Source organism: Oncorhynchus kisutch, linkage group LG29 (genome assembly GCF_002021735.2).
Source record: "Oncorhynchus kisutch isolate 150728-3 linkage group LG29, Okis_V2, whole genome shotgun sequence".
Lineage (NCBI taxonomy): Eukaryota > Metazoa > Chordata > Actinopteri > Salmoniformes > Salmonidae > Oncorhynchus > Oncorhynchus kisutch.
The window spans coordinates 42,649,977-42,669,766 of NC_034202.2; the positions used below are offsets into that span (position 1 = coordinate 42,649,977).

At 43.6% G+C, this 19,790-nt stretch overlaps 1 protein-coding gene across 1 annotated transcript in view; it reads left to right on the forward strand.

Annotated features, from left to right (window-relative positions):
• vsig10l2 (V-set and immunoglobulin domain containing 10 like 2) overlaps positions 1-19,790 on the forward strand; it is a 59,028-nt gene that overhangs the window by 36,859 nt on the left and 2,379 nt on the right. The window contains exon 12 of the mRNA XM_031809628.1: positions 8,025-8,147. Within this exon, the coding sequence (XP_031665488.1) occupies positions 8,025-8,147 (123 nt within the window). The remainder of the gene's footprint in view (positions 1-8,024; positions 8,148-19,790) is intronic.

Below are 19,790 nucleotides of genomic sequence, written 5' to 3' on the forward strand. Positions count from 1 at the left end.
CCGCGTCATCTAACCACTTTCGTATTGAGTGAGTCACTGGTAATTCCTGCTTTAGTTTTTGCTTGTAAGCAGGAATCAGGAAGATAGAATTATGATCAAATTTGCCAAATGGTGGGCGAGGGAGTGCTTTCTATGCATCTCTGTATGTGGAGTAAAGATCGTCTAGAGTTTTTTTCCCCTCTGGTTGCATATGTGACATGCTGGTAGAAATGAGGTTAAACGGATTTAAGTTTCCCTGTATTAAAGTCCCCGGCCACTAGGAGTGCCGCTTCTGGATGAGCATTTTCTTATTTGCTTATGACCTTATACAGCTTGTTGAGTGCGGTCTTAGTGCCAGCATCGGTTTGTGGTGGTAAATAGATGGCTACGAATAATATATATATATTTTTTTCACCTTTATTTAACCAGGTAGGCTAGTTGAGAACAGGTTCTCATTTGCAACTGCGACCTGGCCAAGATAAAGCATAGCAGTGTGAACAGACAACACAGAGTTACACATGGAGTAAACAATTAACAAGTCAATAACACAGTAGAAAAAAAGGGGATTCTATATACATTGTGTGCAAAAGGCATGAGGAGGTAGGCGAATAATTACAATTTTGCAGATTAACACTGGAGTGATAAATGATCAGATGGACATGTACAGGTAGAGATATTGGTGTGCAAAAGAGGAGAAAAGTAAATAAATAAAAACAGTATGGGGATGAGGTAGGTGAAAATGGGTGGGCTATTTACCAATAGACTATGTACAGCTGCAGCGATCAGTTAGCTGCTCAGATAGCAGATGTTTGAAGTTGGTGAGGGAGATAAAAGTCTCCAACTTCAGCGATTTTTGCAATTCGTTCCAGTCACAGGCAGCAGAGTACTGGAACGAAAGGCGGCCAAATGAGGTGTTGGCTTTAGGGATGATCAGTGAGATACACCTGCTGGAGTGCGTGCTACGGATGGGTGTTGCCATCGTGACCAGTGAACTGAGATAAGGCGGAGCTTTACCTAGCATGGACTTGTAGATGACCTGGAGCCAGTGGGTCTGGCGATGAATATGTAGCGAGGGCCAGCCGACTAGAGCATACAAGTCGCAGTGGTGGGTGGTATAAGGTGCTTTAGTGACAAAACGGATGGCACTGTGATAGACTGCATCCAGTTTGCTGAGTAGAGTGTTGGAAGCAATTTTGTAGATGACATCGCCAAAGTCGAGGATCGGTAGGATAGTCAGTTTTACTAGGGTAAGTTTGGCGGCGTGAGTGAAGGAGGTTTTGTTGCGGAATAGAAAGCCAACTCTTGATTTGATTTTCGATTGGAGATGTTTGATATGAGTCTGGAAGGAGAGTTTACAGTCTAGCCAGACACCTAGGTACTTATAGATGTCCACATATTCAAGGTCGGAACCATCCAGGGTGGTGATGCTGGTCAGGCGTGCGGGTGCAGGCAGCGAATGGTTGAAAAGCATGCATTTGGTTTTACTAGCGTTTAAGAGCAGTTGGAGGCCACGGAAGGAGTGTTGTATGGCATTGAAGCTCGTTTGGAGGTTAGATAGCACAGTGTCCAAGGACGGGCCGGAAGTATATAGAATGGTGTCGTCTGCGTAGAGGTGGATCAGGGAATCGCCCGCAGCAAGAGCAACATCATTGATATATACAGAGAAAAGAGTCGGCCCGAGAATTGAACCCTGTGGCACCCCCATAGAGACTGCCAGAGGACCGGACAGCATGCCCTCCGATTTGACACACTGAACTCTGTCTGCAAAGTAATTGGTGAACCAGGCAAGGTAGTCATCCGAAAAACCGAGGCTACTGAGTCTGCCGATAAGAATATGGTGATTGACAGAGTCGAAAGCCTTGGCAAGGTCGATGAAGACGGCTGCACAGTACTGTCTTTTATCGATGGCGGTTATGATATCGTTTAGTACCTTGAGCGTGGCTGAGGTGCACCCGTGACCGGCTCGGAAACCAGATTGCACAGCGGAGAAGGTACGGTGGGATTCGAGATGGTCAGGGACCTGTTTGTTGACTTGGCTTTCGAAGACTTTAGATAGGCAGGGCAGGATGGATATAGGTCTGTAACAGTTTGGGTCCAGGGTGTCTCCCGCTTTGAAGAGGGGGATGACTGCGGCAGCTTTCCAATCCTTGGGGATCTCAGACGATATGAAAGAGAGGTTGAACAGGCTGGTAATAGGGGCTGCGACAATGGCGGCGGATAGTTTCAGAAATAGAGGGTCCAGATTGTCAAGCCCAGCTGATTTGTACGGGTCCAGGTTTTGTAGCTCTTTCAGAACATCTGCTATCTGGATTTGGGTAAAGGAGAACCTGGAGAGGCTTGGGCGAGTAGCTGTGGGGGGGGCGGAGCTGTTGGCCGAGGTCGGAGTAGCCAGGCGGAAGGCATGGCCAGCCGTTGAGAAATGCTTGTTGAAGTTTTCGATAATCATGGATTTATCGGTGGTGACCGTGTTACCTAGCCTCAGTGCAGTGGGCAGCTGGGAGGAGGTGCTCTTGTTCTCCATGGACTTCACTGTGTCCCAGAACTTTTTGGAGTTGGAGCTACAGGATGCAAACTTCTGCCTGAAGAAGCTGGCCTTAGCTTTCCTGACCGACTGTGTGTATTGGTTCCTGACTTCCCTGAACAGTTGCATATTGCGGGGACTATTCGATGCTATTGCAGTCTGCCACAGGATGTTTTTGTGCTGGTCGAGGGCAGTCAGGTCTGGAGTGAACCAAGGGCTGTATCTGTTCTTAGTTCTGCATTTTTTGAACGGAGCATGCCTATCTAGAATGGTGAGGAAGTTACTTTTAAAGAATGACCAGGCATCCTCAACTGACGGGATGAGGTCAATGTCCTTCCAGGATACCCGGGCCAGGTCGATTAGAAAGGCCTGCTCACAGAAGTGTTTTAGGGAGCGTTTGACAGTGATGAGGGGTGGTCATTTGACTGCGGCTCCGTAGCGGATACAGGCAATGAGGCAGTGATCGCTGAGATCCTGGTTGAAGACAGCAGAGGTGTATTTGGAGGGCCAGTTGGTCAGGATGACGTCTATGAGGGTGCCCTTGTTTACAGAGTTAGGGTTGTACCTGGTGGGTTCCTTGATGATTTGTGTGAGATTGAGGGCATCTAGCTTAGATTGTAGGACTGCCGGGGTGTTAAGCATATCCCAGTTTAGGTCACCTAACAGAACAAACTCTGAAGCTAGATGGGGGGCGATCAATTCACAAATGGTGTCCAGGGCACAGCTGGGAGCTGAGGGGGGTCGGTAGCAGGCGGCAACAGTGAGAGACTTATTTCTGGAGAGAGTAATTTTCAAAATTAGTAGTTCAAACTGTTTGGGTATGGACCTGGAAAGTAAGCCTGCAAAGTAATGTCAATCTCTGCAGTAGACTGCAACTCCTCCCCCTTTGGCAGTTCTATCTTGACGGAAGATGTTATAGTTGGGTATGGAAATCTCAGAATTTTTGGTGGCCTTCCTGAGCCAGGATTCAGACACGGCAAGGACATCAGGGTTAGCAGAGTGTGCTAAAGCAGTGAGTAAAACAAACTTAGGGAGGAGGCTTCTGATGTTGACATGCATGAAACCAAGGCTTTTTCGATCACAGAAGTCAACAAATGAGGGTGCCTGGGGACATGCAGGGCCTGGGTTTACCTCCAAATCACCCGCGGAACAGAGAAGGAGTAGTATGAGGGTGCGGCTAAAGGCTATCAAAACTGGTCGCCTAGAGCGTTGGGGACAGAGAATAAGAGGAGCAGGTTTCTGGGCATGGTAGAATATATTCAGGGCATAATGCGCAGACAGGGGTATGGTGGGGTGCGGGTACAGCGGAGGTAAGCCCAGGCACTGGGTGATGATGAGAGAGGTTGTATCTCTGGACATGCTGGTTGTAATGGGTGAGGTCACCGCATGTGTGGGAGGTGGGACAAAGGAGGTATCAGGGGTATGAAGAGTGGAACTAGGGGCTCCATTGTGAACTAAAACAATGATAACTAACCTGAACAACAGTATACAAGGCATATTGACATTTGAGAGACATACAACGAGGCATACAGTAATCACAGGTGTTGAATTGGGAGAGCTAGCTAAAACAGTAGGTGAGACAACAGCTAATCAGCTAGCACAACAACAGCAGGTAAAAAGGCGTTAACTAGGCAGAGGGAGAGTCGGATTAACTACACACAGAGCCTGAGTGCGGCTGGGGCCGACAGATAAAACATAAACAAGCAGAATGGAGTACCGTGATTAATGGACAGTCCAGCATGCATCAGCTATGTAGCCAAGTGATCAGTGTCCAGGGGGCAGCGGTGGATGGGGCAGGGAAGCTGGACTGGCGAGTGTTATCCAGGTAAAAAAAAAAAACTAACAATGACTAAATAGCTTGTAGCTAGTTAGCTGGTTAGCTTCTGGAGGTTCTTGAGTGTGTTCTAAAAAATATAAATAATAGCAATTCCGTATCACATTGGGTGAGGCAGGTTACCGGAAGGTATAAACAAATAAAAAATCAAAAGAGATAGAAAGTAAATATGGGTCCAGTGAGTGTTTGGGACGCGGCGATTCAGACGGTTAGCAGGCCTGTGCTAACAAGCTAACAGTTAGTAGGCCGGGGCTAAACAAGGTAGCAGTTAGCGGACCGGGGCTAAACAAGCTAGCAGTTAGCAGGCCGAATTAGCAAGCAAGGAGATAGCAAGGGCTAGAGAGTTAGCCTTTGGGGGACGTCGCGATGGGGTGAGTCTGCTTATTCCTCTTCATGCGGTGACATCGATAGACCGGTCGTGGGTCCGGATATTGTAGCCCAGGAGTATGCTACGGTGGTAGCACAAGGGCTCTGGCCGGGCTAGCTTCAAGCTAAGTGGGTGGAAACGCTAGCCAGGAGTAATCATCCGGGGTTGCGGTTAGCTAGGTAGCTAGTTGTGAAGATCCAGCTGAAGATGTTCCGTTTGCGGTGGGAATCCGGGGATTAAAAAAATTATATTTAAAATAAATAAATAAATAAATAGGTCCGTTATGCTCTGGTTAGAGTCGCGTTGTTCGAACTGGCGAGAGCTTTCCGAGCTAAAGGTTAGCTGATGACCGGTTAGCTGAAGACCGCTAGCAATGTTTTGCTGACTGATAGCTGGTAGTTAGCTGGCTAGCTTCAGTCGAGGGGTTCCGGATCCGAAGTAAATATAAATACTTTAGGAAAAATAGCTACATTGGATGAGGCGGGTTGCAGGAGAGTATTTAGAAGTTGAGGTTTAGCAAAATGTTTTAAAAGATATGCGAAGAAAAAAACTTTTTTTTTTAACTAAAAAAACGATATATACAAAGGGACGCGACGCGACACGACAAGACGTCTTACTGCTACGCCATCATGGCACTAGATGAGAACTCTTGGTAGATAGTGTTCTCTACTGCTTATCATGAGGTACTTTTCCTCAGGCGAGCAATACCTTCTTTAATATTAGACATTGCGCACCAGCTAGTATTGACAAATAGACACATACCCCTGCATACCCCATACCCCTGCACCTCGTCTTACCAGACATAGCTGCTCTGTCCTGTCGATTCAAAACCCAGCCAGCTCTATATTATCCGTGTCATCGTTCAGCCACGACTGCGTGAAACATAAGATAGTAGGATAATCGTCTTAATCGTCTTAATCGTAGATCTAGCTTATTTTCCAATGATTGCACGTTGGCCAATAGTACTGATGGTAGTGGTGGTTTACACACTATCCTCCGAATTCTCACCAGGCACTGCAACCTCTGCCCCCATTTCTCTGTCTTTTCTTCACGCGAATGACAGGGATTTGGGCCTGGTCTCGAGAAAGCAGTATATCCTTCACTTCAGACTCATTAAAGAAAAAATCATTTTCCAATTTGAGGTGAGTAATCACTGTTCGGATGTCCAGAACCTCTTTTTGGTTATAAGAGATGGTAAAAGCAACATTATGTACAAAATAAGTTCCAAACAAAGTAGCTCAGTTGGTTAGGAGCCCATAAAATGGCAGCCATCCCCATTCTGATTGGACAGTGCACTCAAGTGTTTTGGAAAGAAAAGAAAGAAGGGATACCGGTCTGTAGTTTTTGACATCAGAGGAGTCGAGTGATGGTTTCTTGAGGAGGGGAGTGACTCAGGTCATTTGGAAGTCAGAGGGGACGCAGCCAGTGGTCAGGGATGACTTAATGAGGGAAGTGAGAAATGGGAGAAGGTCTCCAGAGATGGTCTGAAGGCAGGAGGGGATGGTTTCAAGAGGGCAGTTTGTTGGGCAGCTGGACCTCACTAGTAGCAGGAATTTAAGGCATAGGGTAGTTCTGTGTGAGTGGGACCAATTGATTCAGTAGGCTGAAGGAAGGAAGAGCAGATGTCGTCAACTTTATTTTCAAAGTCGTTGACAAAGTCGTCTGCGGAGTGGGAGGAGGGAGGGGTTGGAGGATTAAGAAGGGAGGAGAAGGTGGAAAATATTTTCCCAGGGTTAGAGGCAGAAGCTTGACATGCAGGGTGATAGAAAGTGGCTTTAGCAGCAGATACAGAGGAAGATAATTTAGAGAGGAGAGAGTGGAAGGATGATAGGTCCTCTGGAAGTTTATTTTTCCTCTATTTTCATTCTGTAAGATCACAATTAGTCACTCAGCCACGGAGCAGGGTGAGGGCTGAAAGGAAAGGGGACAGTGCGAGTCACATGACCATCTGGGTAGGGGCTGAGTGGCTAGGGTTGGAGGAAATGGAAATAGAAAATGAAACAAAGTAGTCTGGAGGGGGGTTGCAGTGAGATTAGTAAGAGAACAGCCTCTAAATTTGAGGTCAAGCGTATTGCCTGCCTTGTGAGCGAAAGGGGAAATGGTGAAGTCAAGAGGCAAGAAGGGGAAAGAAAGAGTTGGAAAGAAATGAATCAAAGGCAGATGTCGTAAGGTTGAAGTTACCAAGTATGAAGAGTGGTGAGCCATCTTCAGGAAATTAGCTTATCAAGGTGTCAAGCTCATTGATGAACTCTCCAAGGGCACCTGGTGGGCGATAGATGACAATAATGTTAAGTTTGAGTGGACAAGTGACATCTTAGAATTCAAATGAGGAGATGGACAGGTGAAAGAAGGAGAACAGAGAAAATCTCCACGAAAGAGAAATGAGTTGCTCTGTGCCAGCTAGCGATGACCAGATGCTCTTGGATTATGAGAAATGGTAGTCAGATGAAGGAAGAGCAGCTGAAGTAACAGTGTTCTCTGGGGTGATCCATGTCTCCTCAGGGCCAAAAAGTCAAATGACTGAAGGGCAGCATAGGCTCAGATAAACTATGCGTTCTTACCACAGATCGCCAGTTCCAAACGCTTCCAGAGACCAGGAATTCCACATGGGTTGTGTGCGCAGGGTAAACTAAAATAGAAGGGTTGTAGCTTTGTCTATTCTGCTAGAGATTAGTTCTGAACCCGTTAGCTATGTCTGTTCTGTTAGAGATTAGTTCTGAATGTTCTTAAAGCATCACTGATTCACTAACGTGCTAGCCGACATTAGCAAGTTAATTTGTATGTACTGTACGGACATGGTGCACCACAACCCAATGTTGACGATATATCACTTATTTTGCCACAAAACATAGCTTGTTTTATTTAAACCTTTATTTAACTAGGCAAGTCGGTTAAGAACAAATTATTATTTACAATGACAGTCTACCCCGGACCAATTGTCTGCCGCCCTATGAGACTCCATTCACGACCAGATGTGATGCAGCTTGGATTCAAACCAGGCACAGCGGTGACCCCTCTTGCACTGAGATGCAGTGCCTTACACTGCTGCGCCACTCAGGTGCCAAAAATAATTCATCTTAGCTGTGCTATTGTGCAAGTCACTATATTGCTGACAATGCAGATTTTAAGGGCATTTTCCCAGGGGCAATTTTGCAAAGATCACATTCACGTAAAAGATGCAGATGTCGGCTCAATCGGAAATTACCTGTAAATGTCAGGCTCGTGGTAAATGGTAGAGGGTATACATTTCTGACTGTGTGTGTGTGTGTGTGTGTGTGTGTGTGTGTGTGTGTGTGTGTGTGTAAAATGTGTGTATTTTGCAGCGGACCCTCCCTTCAGTGCGTACCCTGCTGTGATTGGAGCTGCCATTGGAGGGATGCTCATCACGACCATAGCAACTGTTCTGCTGTTCATGTACATATTCCGCAACTGCAACAACAACCCCAGTACGTTCACACACCTACACACACACACACATTATAAACTCACGCACTACACACAAAAACACTATACACAGTTCAATTACAATGTAAACTCTAACTATCCAGTTAATGTAAACTCTAACCATCCAGTTAATGTAAACTCTAACCATCCAGTTAATGTAAACTCTAACCATCCAGTTAATGTAAACTCTAACTCTAACCATCCAGTTAATGTAAACTCTAACCATCCAGTTAATGTAAACTCTAACCATCCAGTTAATGTAAACTCTAACCATCCAGTTAATGTAAACTCTAACTCTAACCATCCAGTTAATGTAAACTCTAACTCTAACCATCCAGTTAATGTAAACTCTAACCATCCAGTTAATGTAAACTCTAACCATCCAGTTAATGTAAACTCCAACCATCCAGTTAATGTAAACTCTAACCATCCAGTTAATGTAAACTCTAACCCTGACCATCCAGTTAATGTAAACTCTAACCATCCAGTTAATGTGAACTCTAACCCTAACCATCCAGTTAATGTGAACTCTAACCCTAACCATCCAGTTAATGTAAACTCTAACCCTAACCATCCAGTTAATGTAAACTCTAACCATCCAGTTAATGTGAACTCTAACCCTAATCATCCAGTTAATGTAAACTCTAACCCTAACCATCCAGTTAATGTAAACTCTAACCCTAACCATCCAGTTAATGTAAACTCTAACCATCCAGTTAATGTAAACTCTAACCATCCAGTTAATGTAAACTCTAACCATCCAGTTAATGTAAACTCTAACCATCCAGTTAATGTAAACTCTAACCATCCAGTTAATGTAAACTAACCCTAATCATCCAGTTAATGTAAACTCTAACCATCCAGTTAATGTAAACTCTAACCATCCAGTTAATGTAAACTCTAACCATCCAGTTAATGTAAACTCTAACCATCCAGTTAATGTAAACTCTAACCATCCAGTTAATGTAAACTCTAACCATCCAGTTAATGTAAACTCTAACCATCCAGTTAATGTAAACTCTAACCCTAATCATCCAGTTAATGTAAACTCTAACCTTAACCATCCAGTTAATGTAAACTCTAACCCTAACCATCCAGTTAATGTGAACTCTAACCCTAACCATCCAGTTAATGTAAACTCTAACCCTAACCATCCAGTTAATGTAAACTCTAACCATCCAGTTAATGTAAACTCTAACCATCCAGTTAATGTAAACTCTAACCATCCAGTTAATGTAAACTCTAACCATCCAGTTAATGTAAACCCTAACCATCCATTTAATGTGAACTCTAACCCTGACCATCCAGTTAATGTAAACCCTAACCCTAACCATCCAATTAATGTAAACTCTAACCATCCAGTTAATGTAAACTCTAACCCTAACCATCCAGTTAATGTAAACTCTAACCCTAACCATCCAGTTAATGTATAACCATCCAGTTAATGTAAACTCTAACCATCCAGTTAATGTAAACTCTAACCATCCAGTTAATGTAAACTCTAACCATCCAGTTAATGTAAACTCTAACCATCCAGTTAATGTAAACTCTAACCATCCAGTTAATGTAAACTCTAACCATCCAGTTAATGTAAACTCTAACCCTAATCATCCAGTTAATGTAAACTCTAACCTTAACCATCCAGTTAATGTAAACTCTAACCCTAACCATCCAGTTAATGTGAACTCTAACCCTAACCATCCAGTTAATGTAAACTCTAACCCTAACCATCCAGTTAATGTAAACTCTAACCATCCAGTTAATGTAAACTCTAACCATCCAGTTAATGTAAACTCTAACCATCCAGTTAATGTAAACTCTAACCATCCAGTTAATGTAAACCCTAACCATCCATTTAATGTGAACTCTAACCCTGACCATCCAGTTAATGTAAACCCTAACCCTAACCATCCAATTAATGTAAACTCTAACCATCCAGTTAATGTAAACTCTAACCCTAACCATCCAGTTAATGTAAACTCTAACCCTAACCATCCAGTTAATGTATAACCATCCAGTTAATGTAAACTCTAACCATCCAGTTAATGTAAACTCTAACCATCCAGTTAATGTAAACTAACCCTAATCATCCAGTTAATGTAAACTCTAACCATCCAGTTAATGTAAACTCTAACCATCCAGTTAATGTAAACTCTAACCATCCAGTTAATGTAAACTCTAACCCTAATCATCCAGTTAATGTAAACTCTAACCCTAACCATCCAGTTAATGTGAACTCTAACCCTAACCATCCAGTTAATGTAAACTCTAACCCTAACCATCCAGTTAATGTAAACTCTAACCATCCAGTTAATGTAAACTCTAACCATCCAGTTAATGTAAACTCTAACCCTAATCATCCAGTTAATGTAAACTCTAACCTTAACCATCCAGTTAATGTAAACTCTAACCCTAACCATCCAGTTAATGTGAACTCTAACCCTAACCATCCAGTTAATGTAAACTCTAACCCTAACCATCCAGTTAATGTAAACTCTAACCATCCAGTTAATGTAAACTCTAACCATCCAGTTAATGTAAACTCTAACCATCCAGTTAATGTAAACTCTAACCATCCAGTTAATGTAAACTCTAACCATCCAGTTAATGTAAACTCTAACCATCCAGTTAATGTAAACCCTGACCATCCAGTTAATGTAAACTCTAACCCTAACCATCCAGTTAATGTAAACTCTAACCCTAACCATCCAGTTAATGTATAACCATCCAGTTAATGTAAACTCTAACCATCCAGTTAATGTAAACTCTAACCATCCAGTTAATGTAAACTAACCCTAATCATCCAGTTAATGTAAACTCTAACCATCCAGTTAATGTAAACTCTAACCATCCAGTTAATGTAAACTCTAACCATCCAGTTAATGTAAACTCTAACCATCCAGTTAATGTAAACTCTAACCCTAATCATCCAGTTAATGTAAACTCTAACCCTAACCATCCAGTTAATGTGAACTCTAACCCTAACCATCCAGTTAATGTAAACTCTAACCCTAACCATCCAGTTAATGTAAACTCTAACCATCCAGTTAATGTAAACTCTAACCATCCAGTTAATGTAAACTCTAACCATCCAGTTAATGTAAACTCTAACCATCCAGTTAATGTAAACCCTAACCATCCATTTAATGTGAACTCTAACCCTGACCATCCAGTTAATGTAAACCCTAACCCTAACCATCCAGTTAATGTAAACTCTAACCATCCTGTTAATGCAAACTCTAACCTAACCATCCAGTTAATGTAAACTCTAAACCTAGCCATCAAGTTCATGTAAACTCTAACCCTAACCATCCAATTAATGCAGACTCTAACCCTGACCATCCAGTTAATGTAAACCCTAACCCTAACCATCCAATTAATGTAAACTCTAACCATCCAGTTAATGTAAACTCTAACCCTAACCATCCAGTTAATGTAAACTCTAACCCTAACCATCCAGTTAATGTATAACCATCCAGTTAATGTAAACTCTAACCATCCAGTTAATGTAAACTCTAACCATCCAGTTAATGTAAACTCTAACCATCCATTTAATATAAACTCTAACCCTAACCATCCAGTTAATGTAAACTCTAACCATCCATTTAATATAAACTCTAACCCTAACCATCCATTTAATATAAACTCTAACCCTAACCATCCAGTTCATTTAAACTCTAACCATCCAGTTAATGCAAACTCTAACCCTAACCATCCAGTTAATGCAAACTCTAAACCTAGCCATCAAGTTAATGTAAACTCTAACCCTAACCATCCAGTTAATGTAAACTCTAACCCTAACCATCCAGTTAATGTAAACACTAACTCTAATCAGGGGTGGAAGTAACTAACCTCTGGTGTAGACCCAACTAGCATGCTGACCCTGACCCTAAATAGCACGGTGACCCTGACCCTAAGTAGCATCCTGACCCTGACCCTAAGTAGCATCCTGACCCTGACCCTAACTAGCAGGATGACCCTGACCCTAACTAGCAGGATGACCCTGACCCTAACTACCAGGATGACCCTGACGCTAACTAGCACGATGACCCTGACCCTAAGTAGCTGTAACGGCGTTCTTCGTTTGTTGAGAGAGAGTCGGACCGAAATGCAGCGTGGTGGTTAATCATGATCTTTAATAAAGAAAACGGCGATACATGAAATAACTAAATAAATACGAAAACAACAAACGGAACGTGAAACTTATTACAGCCTATCTGGTGAACACTACACAGAGACAGGAACAATCACCCACGAAATACAAAGTGAAACTCAGGCTACCTAAATACGGTTCCCAATCAGAGGCAACGAGAATCACCTGACTGCTGATTGAGAACCGCCTCAGGCAGCCAAGCCTATACAACACCCCTAATCAGCCACGATCCCAAATACTACAAACCCCAATACGAATTACAACAACATAAACCCCTGTCACACCCTGGCCTGACCAAATATATAACGAAAACACAAAACACTAAGACCAAGGCGTGACAGTAGCATCCTGACCCTGACCCTAACTAGCAGCATGAACCTGACCCTAACTAGCATGCTGACCCTGACGCTAACTAGCACAATGACCCTAACTAGGAATGATGACCCTGACCCTAACTAGCATGCTGACCCTGACCCTAACTAGCATGATGACCCGAACTAGCATACTGACCCTGACCCTAACTATCATGATGACCGTGACCCTAACTAGCGTGATCAAATCAAATCAAAATCAAATTTATTTATATAGCCCTTCGTACATCAGCTGAAATCTCAAAGCACGCTGACCCTGACAATGACTAGCATGCTGACCATGACCCTAACTAGCATGTTGACCTTAATTAGCATACTGACCCTGACCCTAACTATCATGAGGACCCTGACCATAACTAGCATGCTGACCGTGCCCCTAACTAGCGTGAATGCCCTGACAGGAATCCTCACCATGACCCTAACTTGCACAATGACCCTGACTAGACAATGAACCTGACCCTAACTAGATGATGAACCTGATCCTAACTAGCATGATGACCCTGACCCTAACTAGCATCCTGACCCTGACCCTCACTAGCATCCTGACCCTGACCCTAACTAGCACGATGACCCTGATACTAACTAGCATCCTGACCCTGACTAGCATGCTGACTTTGACCCTAACTAGCACGTTGATCCTAACTAGCATGCTGACCCTGACCCTAGCTAACATGATGACCCTGACTAGCATTCTGACCCTGACCCTAACTAGCATCCTGACCCTGACCCTTACTAACATGATGACCCTGACTATCATGCTGACCCTGCCCGACTAACATGATGACCCTGACCCTAACTAGCATAATGACCCTACCCTAACTAGCATGATGATCCTGACCCTAACTAGCATGCTGACCCTGACCCTGATCCTAACTTGCATGCTGATCCTGACTAGGAGTTTAGGATACAACAAAAGTATATTTATATATAATTATTTAACTAGGCAAGTTTTGTATTTTTTATTTCTCCTTGATTGAACCAGGTAGGCCAGTTGAGAAGAAGTTCTCATTTAAAACTGCAACCTGGCAAAGATAAAGCAAAGCAGTGCGACAAAAACAACAGAGTTACACAAGGGAATAACAAACGTGCAGTCAATAACACAATAGAAAAATCTATGTACATTGTGAGCAAATGTAGAAGATTAGGATGGTATGGCAATAAATAGGCCATAGAGACAAAATAATTACAATTTAGCATTAACACTGGAGTGATAGATGTGCAGATGATGATGTGCAAGTAGAGATACTGGGGTGCAAAAGAGAAAAAAGAGAAACAACAATATAGGGATGAGGTAGTTGGGTGTGCTATTTAAAGATTGGCTGTGTACAGATACAGTGATCGGGAAGCTGCTCTGACAGCTGATGCTTAAGATTGGAGAGGGAGATATAAGACTCCAGCTTCAGTGATTTTTGCAACTCGTTCCAGTCATTAGCAGCGGAGACCTGGAAGGAAAGGCGGCCAAAGGAAGTGTTGGCTTTGGGGATGACCAGTGAAATATACCTGCTGGAGCACGTGCTACGGGTGGGTGGTGCTATGGTGACCAGTGAGTTGAGATAAGGCGGGGCTTTACCTAGCATAGACTTATAGATGACCTGGAGCCAGTGGGTTTGGTGACGAATATGTAGTGAGGGCAAGCCAACGAGAACATACAGGTTGCAGTGGTGGGTGGTATATGGGGCTTTGGTGATACATCGGATGGCACTACATCCAGCTTGTTGAGTAGAGTGTTGGAGGCCATTTTGTAAATTAATCGTAGGATAGTAAGTTTTACGAGGGTGTTTGCCAGCAGCATGAGTGAAGGAGGCTTTGTTGCGAAATAGGAAGCTAGATTTAATTTTGGATTGGAGATGCTTAATGTGAGTCTGGAAGGAGAGTTTACAGTCTATCCAGACACCTAGGTATTTGTAGTTCACTACTATCACTACTTCCGGCGCTGACAGAGATGGCCGCCTCACTTCGCAACTATGCAGTATTTTGTTTTTTTACATGTTATTTCTTAAATTGGTACCCCAGGTAATCTTAGGTTTTATTACATACAGTCGGGAGGAACTACTGAATATAAGAGCAACATCAGGAATAAGACTTTCCCGAAGTGGATCCCCTGTTTTGCCCATCACCCAGGACAATGGATCGGATCCCAGTCGGAGAACCAAAACAACGTCGCCGTAAAAGGGGCAGACGGAGCAGTCTTCTGGTCAGGCTCCGGAGACGGGCCCATTGCGCACCGCTCCCGAGCATACTACTCGCCAATGTCCAGTCTCTTGACAACAAGGTTGATGAAATCCGAGCAAGGGTAGCATTCCAGAGAGACAGAAACTGTAACGTTCTTTGCTTCACGGAAACATGGCTCACTCGAGACACACTATCGGAGTCGGTACAGCCAGCTGGTTTCTTCACACATCGCGCCGACAGAAACAAGCATCTTTCTGGTAAGAAGAGGGGCGGGGGGTATGCCTTATGATTTACGAGACGTGGTGTGATCATAACAACATACAGGAACTCAAGTCCTTCTATTCACCTGACTTAGAATTCCTTACAATCAAATGTCGACCACATTATCTACCAAGAGAATTCTCTTCGATTATAATCACAGCCGCATATATTCCCCCCAAAGCAGACGCATCGACGGCCCTGAACAAACTTTATTTGACTTTATGTAAACTGGAATATGCTGAGACTGCATTCTGAATTGGTCCACCCACACAGACAGCGTGGTGAAGAAGGCTACCTCCCTCCAGGACACCTACACCACCCAATGTCACAGGAAGGCCATAAAGATCATCAAGGACATCCACCCGAGCCACTGCCTGTTCATCCCGCTATCATCCAGAAGGCGAGGTCAGTACAGGTGCATCAAAGCAGGGGCCGAGAGACTGAAAAAGAGCTTCAATCTCAAGGCCATCTACGAATCCCTTTTGGCCCGACAGTCTAGGGGAGATGGTAACTAGACCCGTAACATAACTCATGCAAATTATAATAGTGAAAAAGTGAGAACAAAATAACCACAGACAACTAAATTACCGTCAAACACATGGTTTATTAGAAAACACCCCCGGTAAGGGGGGGGAAGAAGGAAAAGGGGCTGAGCTGGACCCAAGGAAAGAAATAATAAGTATTCAAAAACACCCCTAAGTTAGACTAGCCTATTTCAACAACAGCTAACTAACTAACCAAATATACAGTGGGTGGTCCGCCCAGTTCTAATTTGTGTTAACAAAGTTTACCTACGGGTAGTGTATGGGGACTTGTCTTGGTTCCCCCTTTTCCCACCATCAAACAAACACTCAAACACCATAACCAAAAACAATACTCACAGGTGAGGACAAAGTGATATGGAGGTATGGAGGTACTCAAACAAAAGATAGCTCAATACATAAAGAGCGCGAGATAGAGAGACATAGTAGGAGAGGGTTAGAGAGCTCTACAAACATATGAGAGACCTTTACAAACATATGGCATTTACAGAGAGATCGAGCTCCAGAGCAAACAACTGACAGCGTTTTTAAACCAAGGGAAAGGAACTGTGATTGGGTAGGAAAAAGGAGGAGGTGTGTCTTCTGATTGTTGATTGATTGGTGACTGATTGGGGAGTGATGATTTTCACCTGTGAGGGGAGAAGGAGAGAAAATAAATACACACACAGGATGCACACAGGATACCTGTATCCGTAACACTCCCACCCTTAAAAAGAGCAACCCTAGGGATTGCGACCACAGTATTTACAAAACATCAAAATCATAATTTTTCTTTTAAACATGAGATAAAGCATCTGCCAACACATTATCAGAACCCTTTTTGTGGCGGATCTCCAAATTTTAATTCTGTACAAGAAGCGCCCAACGCATAAGGCGCTGGTTCTGGTGGTACATCCAGTGGAGAAACACTAAGGGGTTGTGGTCAATATATACAATCACTGGTAGGGCACTGGAACCAATATATACCTCAAAGTACTGCAGAGCCAACAACAAAGCAAGAGCTTCTTGTTCTATTGTGGCATAGTTTGTTTGACATTTATTAAATTTACGTGAAAAATAACAAACGGGATGATCCACTCCACTTTTGTCCTGCTGCAGTACAACAGCACCAGCACCTCTGGCACTAGCATCTACCTCAAGTTTGAATGGTTGTTCAAAATCCGGAGCAGCGAGTACAGGGGTATTACATAAGAGGGCTTTAGCAGATTCAAAAGCTATCTTACAATCAGGGGACCACACAAATGATCTAGCTGGACTGAGCAAATCGGTCAATGGAGCAACTACCGCAGAGACATTTTTACAGAAACTACGGTAGTAGCCAACCATCCCTAAAAAGCGGCGAAGCTCTCGCCTGGTGGTAGGTGCGGGGATTGCAGTTATAGCCAAGACCTTGGCATCAACAGGGCACACCTGTCCATGGCCGACCTCTTTACCGAGATAGGTAACAGTAGCCTTCCCAAACTCGCACTTTGCCAAGTTCAATGTTAGAGAAATAGCTGCCAAACGTTCACATACTACCCTTCTTAGAGAGTCAACATGATCTGACCACTTAGACAAATACATTTCTAGGTCATCAAGGTATGCACTACAATTAGGAACGCCAGCTAATACAGAGTTAATAACCAGTCGTTGGAAAGTGGCTGGTGCATTTCCCATCCCAAAAGCCATGACTGAGTACTGTAGGAAGTTGTCTGGGGTCACAAAGGCAGAAATCTCAGACGCACGTGAAGTTAACAGAACCTGCCAGTAACCTTTTAAGAGGTCCAACTTAGTTACATACATAGCAGCACCAATAGTGTAGATACAGTGGTCCAGTCTGGGTAACGGGTACGAATCTGGCATTGTAACAGAATTTACCTTTCGATAATCCGTACATAACCTGGACGTACCATCAGGTTTAGGAACCAGAATGCAACGAGAACTCCAAGGGCTTGAACTTGGCTTAGCCAGGTCATTCTCCAAAAAATATCTCACCTCATCCCTCATTATCTTCCTCTTGGAAGCGTTGATACGATATCGGTGTTGCTTGATAGGTGTAGCATTTCCAACAATAATGTCATGTTCCAACACGTTTGTACGAGGAGGAACATCATTAAAGAGACATGGAAAACTGTGTAGTAGCCTCATAATATCGTTGGCCTGTCCTTCCGTTAAATGAACCAGACCGGATTGGATAGACAGCAGCATTTCTGAGTTGGGCAATCTAACACACTGCTGCTGAGTATTGCGCAACTCCAATCCATCAACATCATCAATATGACAGTCCGCTATCATAGCAGTAGTAGCAGAGGAGACAGCAGTACCTTCCTCTGTTTTTGTACTATCTAACTGTGTGATGGGTCGGGTGTGGTATGCTTTCAACATGTTAATGTGGCACACACGAGATTGGCGTTGTCTATCAGGAGTTTGAAGCACATTGTCAGTTTCACTTATTTTCTTTTCAATTAAATAAGGACCAGAGAAATGAGCTGACAGTGAAGATCCTGGAACAGGTAATAACACCAGCACTTGGTCGCCTGGCTGTAGTGGACGAGAAACAGCCTCTTTATCATAGTGTCTTTTCATGCTCCTCTGTGAGGAAGACAGAGCTTCCTTTGCGAGAGCACAAGCTTGGTGTAGGCGCTCACGTAAGCGACTAACGTAGTCCAACACATTCTCATCTCCTGTACACAACTCTTGGGACAAGAACTGTTCTTTAAGGACTTTCATTGGTCCTCTCACTGTGTGACCAAATATTAGTTTAGCCGGGCTGAAACCTAGGGACTCCTGCACAGTTTCACGACCAGCAAACAAAACTAGAGGAACTCCCTCATCCCAATCTTTCTCAGATTCCAAACAATATTTACGTAGCATAGACTTCAGTGTCTGATGCCAACGTTCAAGCGCACCCTGAGACTCTGGGTGATAGGCGCTTGACACACGGTGCGTAATTGATAAGGATTTTAACACCTGCTTGAAGAGCTTGGATAGGAAATTGGTACCTTGATCACTTTGTACCACCTTAGGTAACCCGAATGTCGTGAAGAATTTTATTAAGGCTTTACTCACTACCGGGGCTGTATTTTGTCTTTGGTAACGGTCCAACACAATCAACCACCACATGTTCGAATGGTTCACCTATGACAGGTATGCAACAAAGAGGAGCGGGAGGAATAATCTGATTTGGTTTTCCTGTTATCTGACATGTGTGGCATGTCCTACAGAACTGAGCCACATCTTGTTTTAAACCCGGCCAAAAGAAATGTCGAAGGATCCGATCATAAGTCTTTGTGATTCCTAAATGACCAGACCAGGTGATCATGAGCAAGGGATAACACATTTTGTCGAAAGGCTGTAGGAATCACTATTTAGGTTAGACTACTCTTTGGTTATTACTGCATTGTCGGAACTAGAAGCACAAGCATTTCGCTACACTCGCATTAACATCTGCTAACAATGTGTATGTGACAAATACAATTTGATTTGATTTGATTTGTCCACATATTCTAAGCCAGAACCATCCAGAGTAGTGATGTAGACGAACAGGAAGGTGCGCACAGCAATCGGTTGAAGAGCATGCATTTAGTTTTACTAGCATTTAAAAGCAGTTGGAGGCCACGGAAGGAGTGTTGTATGGCATTGAAGCTTGTTTGGAGGTTTGTTTACACAGTGTCCAAAGAAAGGCGAGATGTATACCGAATGGTGTTGTCTGCGTAGAGGTGGATCGGAGAATCACCAGCAGCAAGAACAACATCATTGATATGTACAGAGAAAAAACTTGTCCCGAGAATTTAACCCTGTGGCACCCACATAGAGTTTGCCAGAGGTCCGGACAACAGGCCCTCCGATTTGATACACTGAACTCGATCTGAGAAGTAGTTGGTGAACAAGGTGAGGCAGTCATTTGAGAAGCCAAGGCTATTGAGTCTGCCGATAAGAATGCGGTGATTGACAGAGTCGAAAGTCTTGGCCAGGTCGATGAATACAGCTACACAGTACCGTCTTTTATCGATGGCGGTTATGATAGCGTTTACGACCTTAAGCGTGGCTGAGGTGCACCCATGACCAGCTCGGAAACCAGAGTGCATAGTGGAGAAGGTACGGTGGGATTCAAAATGGTCAGTCATCTGTTAGGTTAACTTGGCTTTCAAAGATTTTAGAAAGACA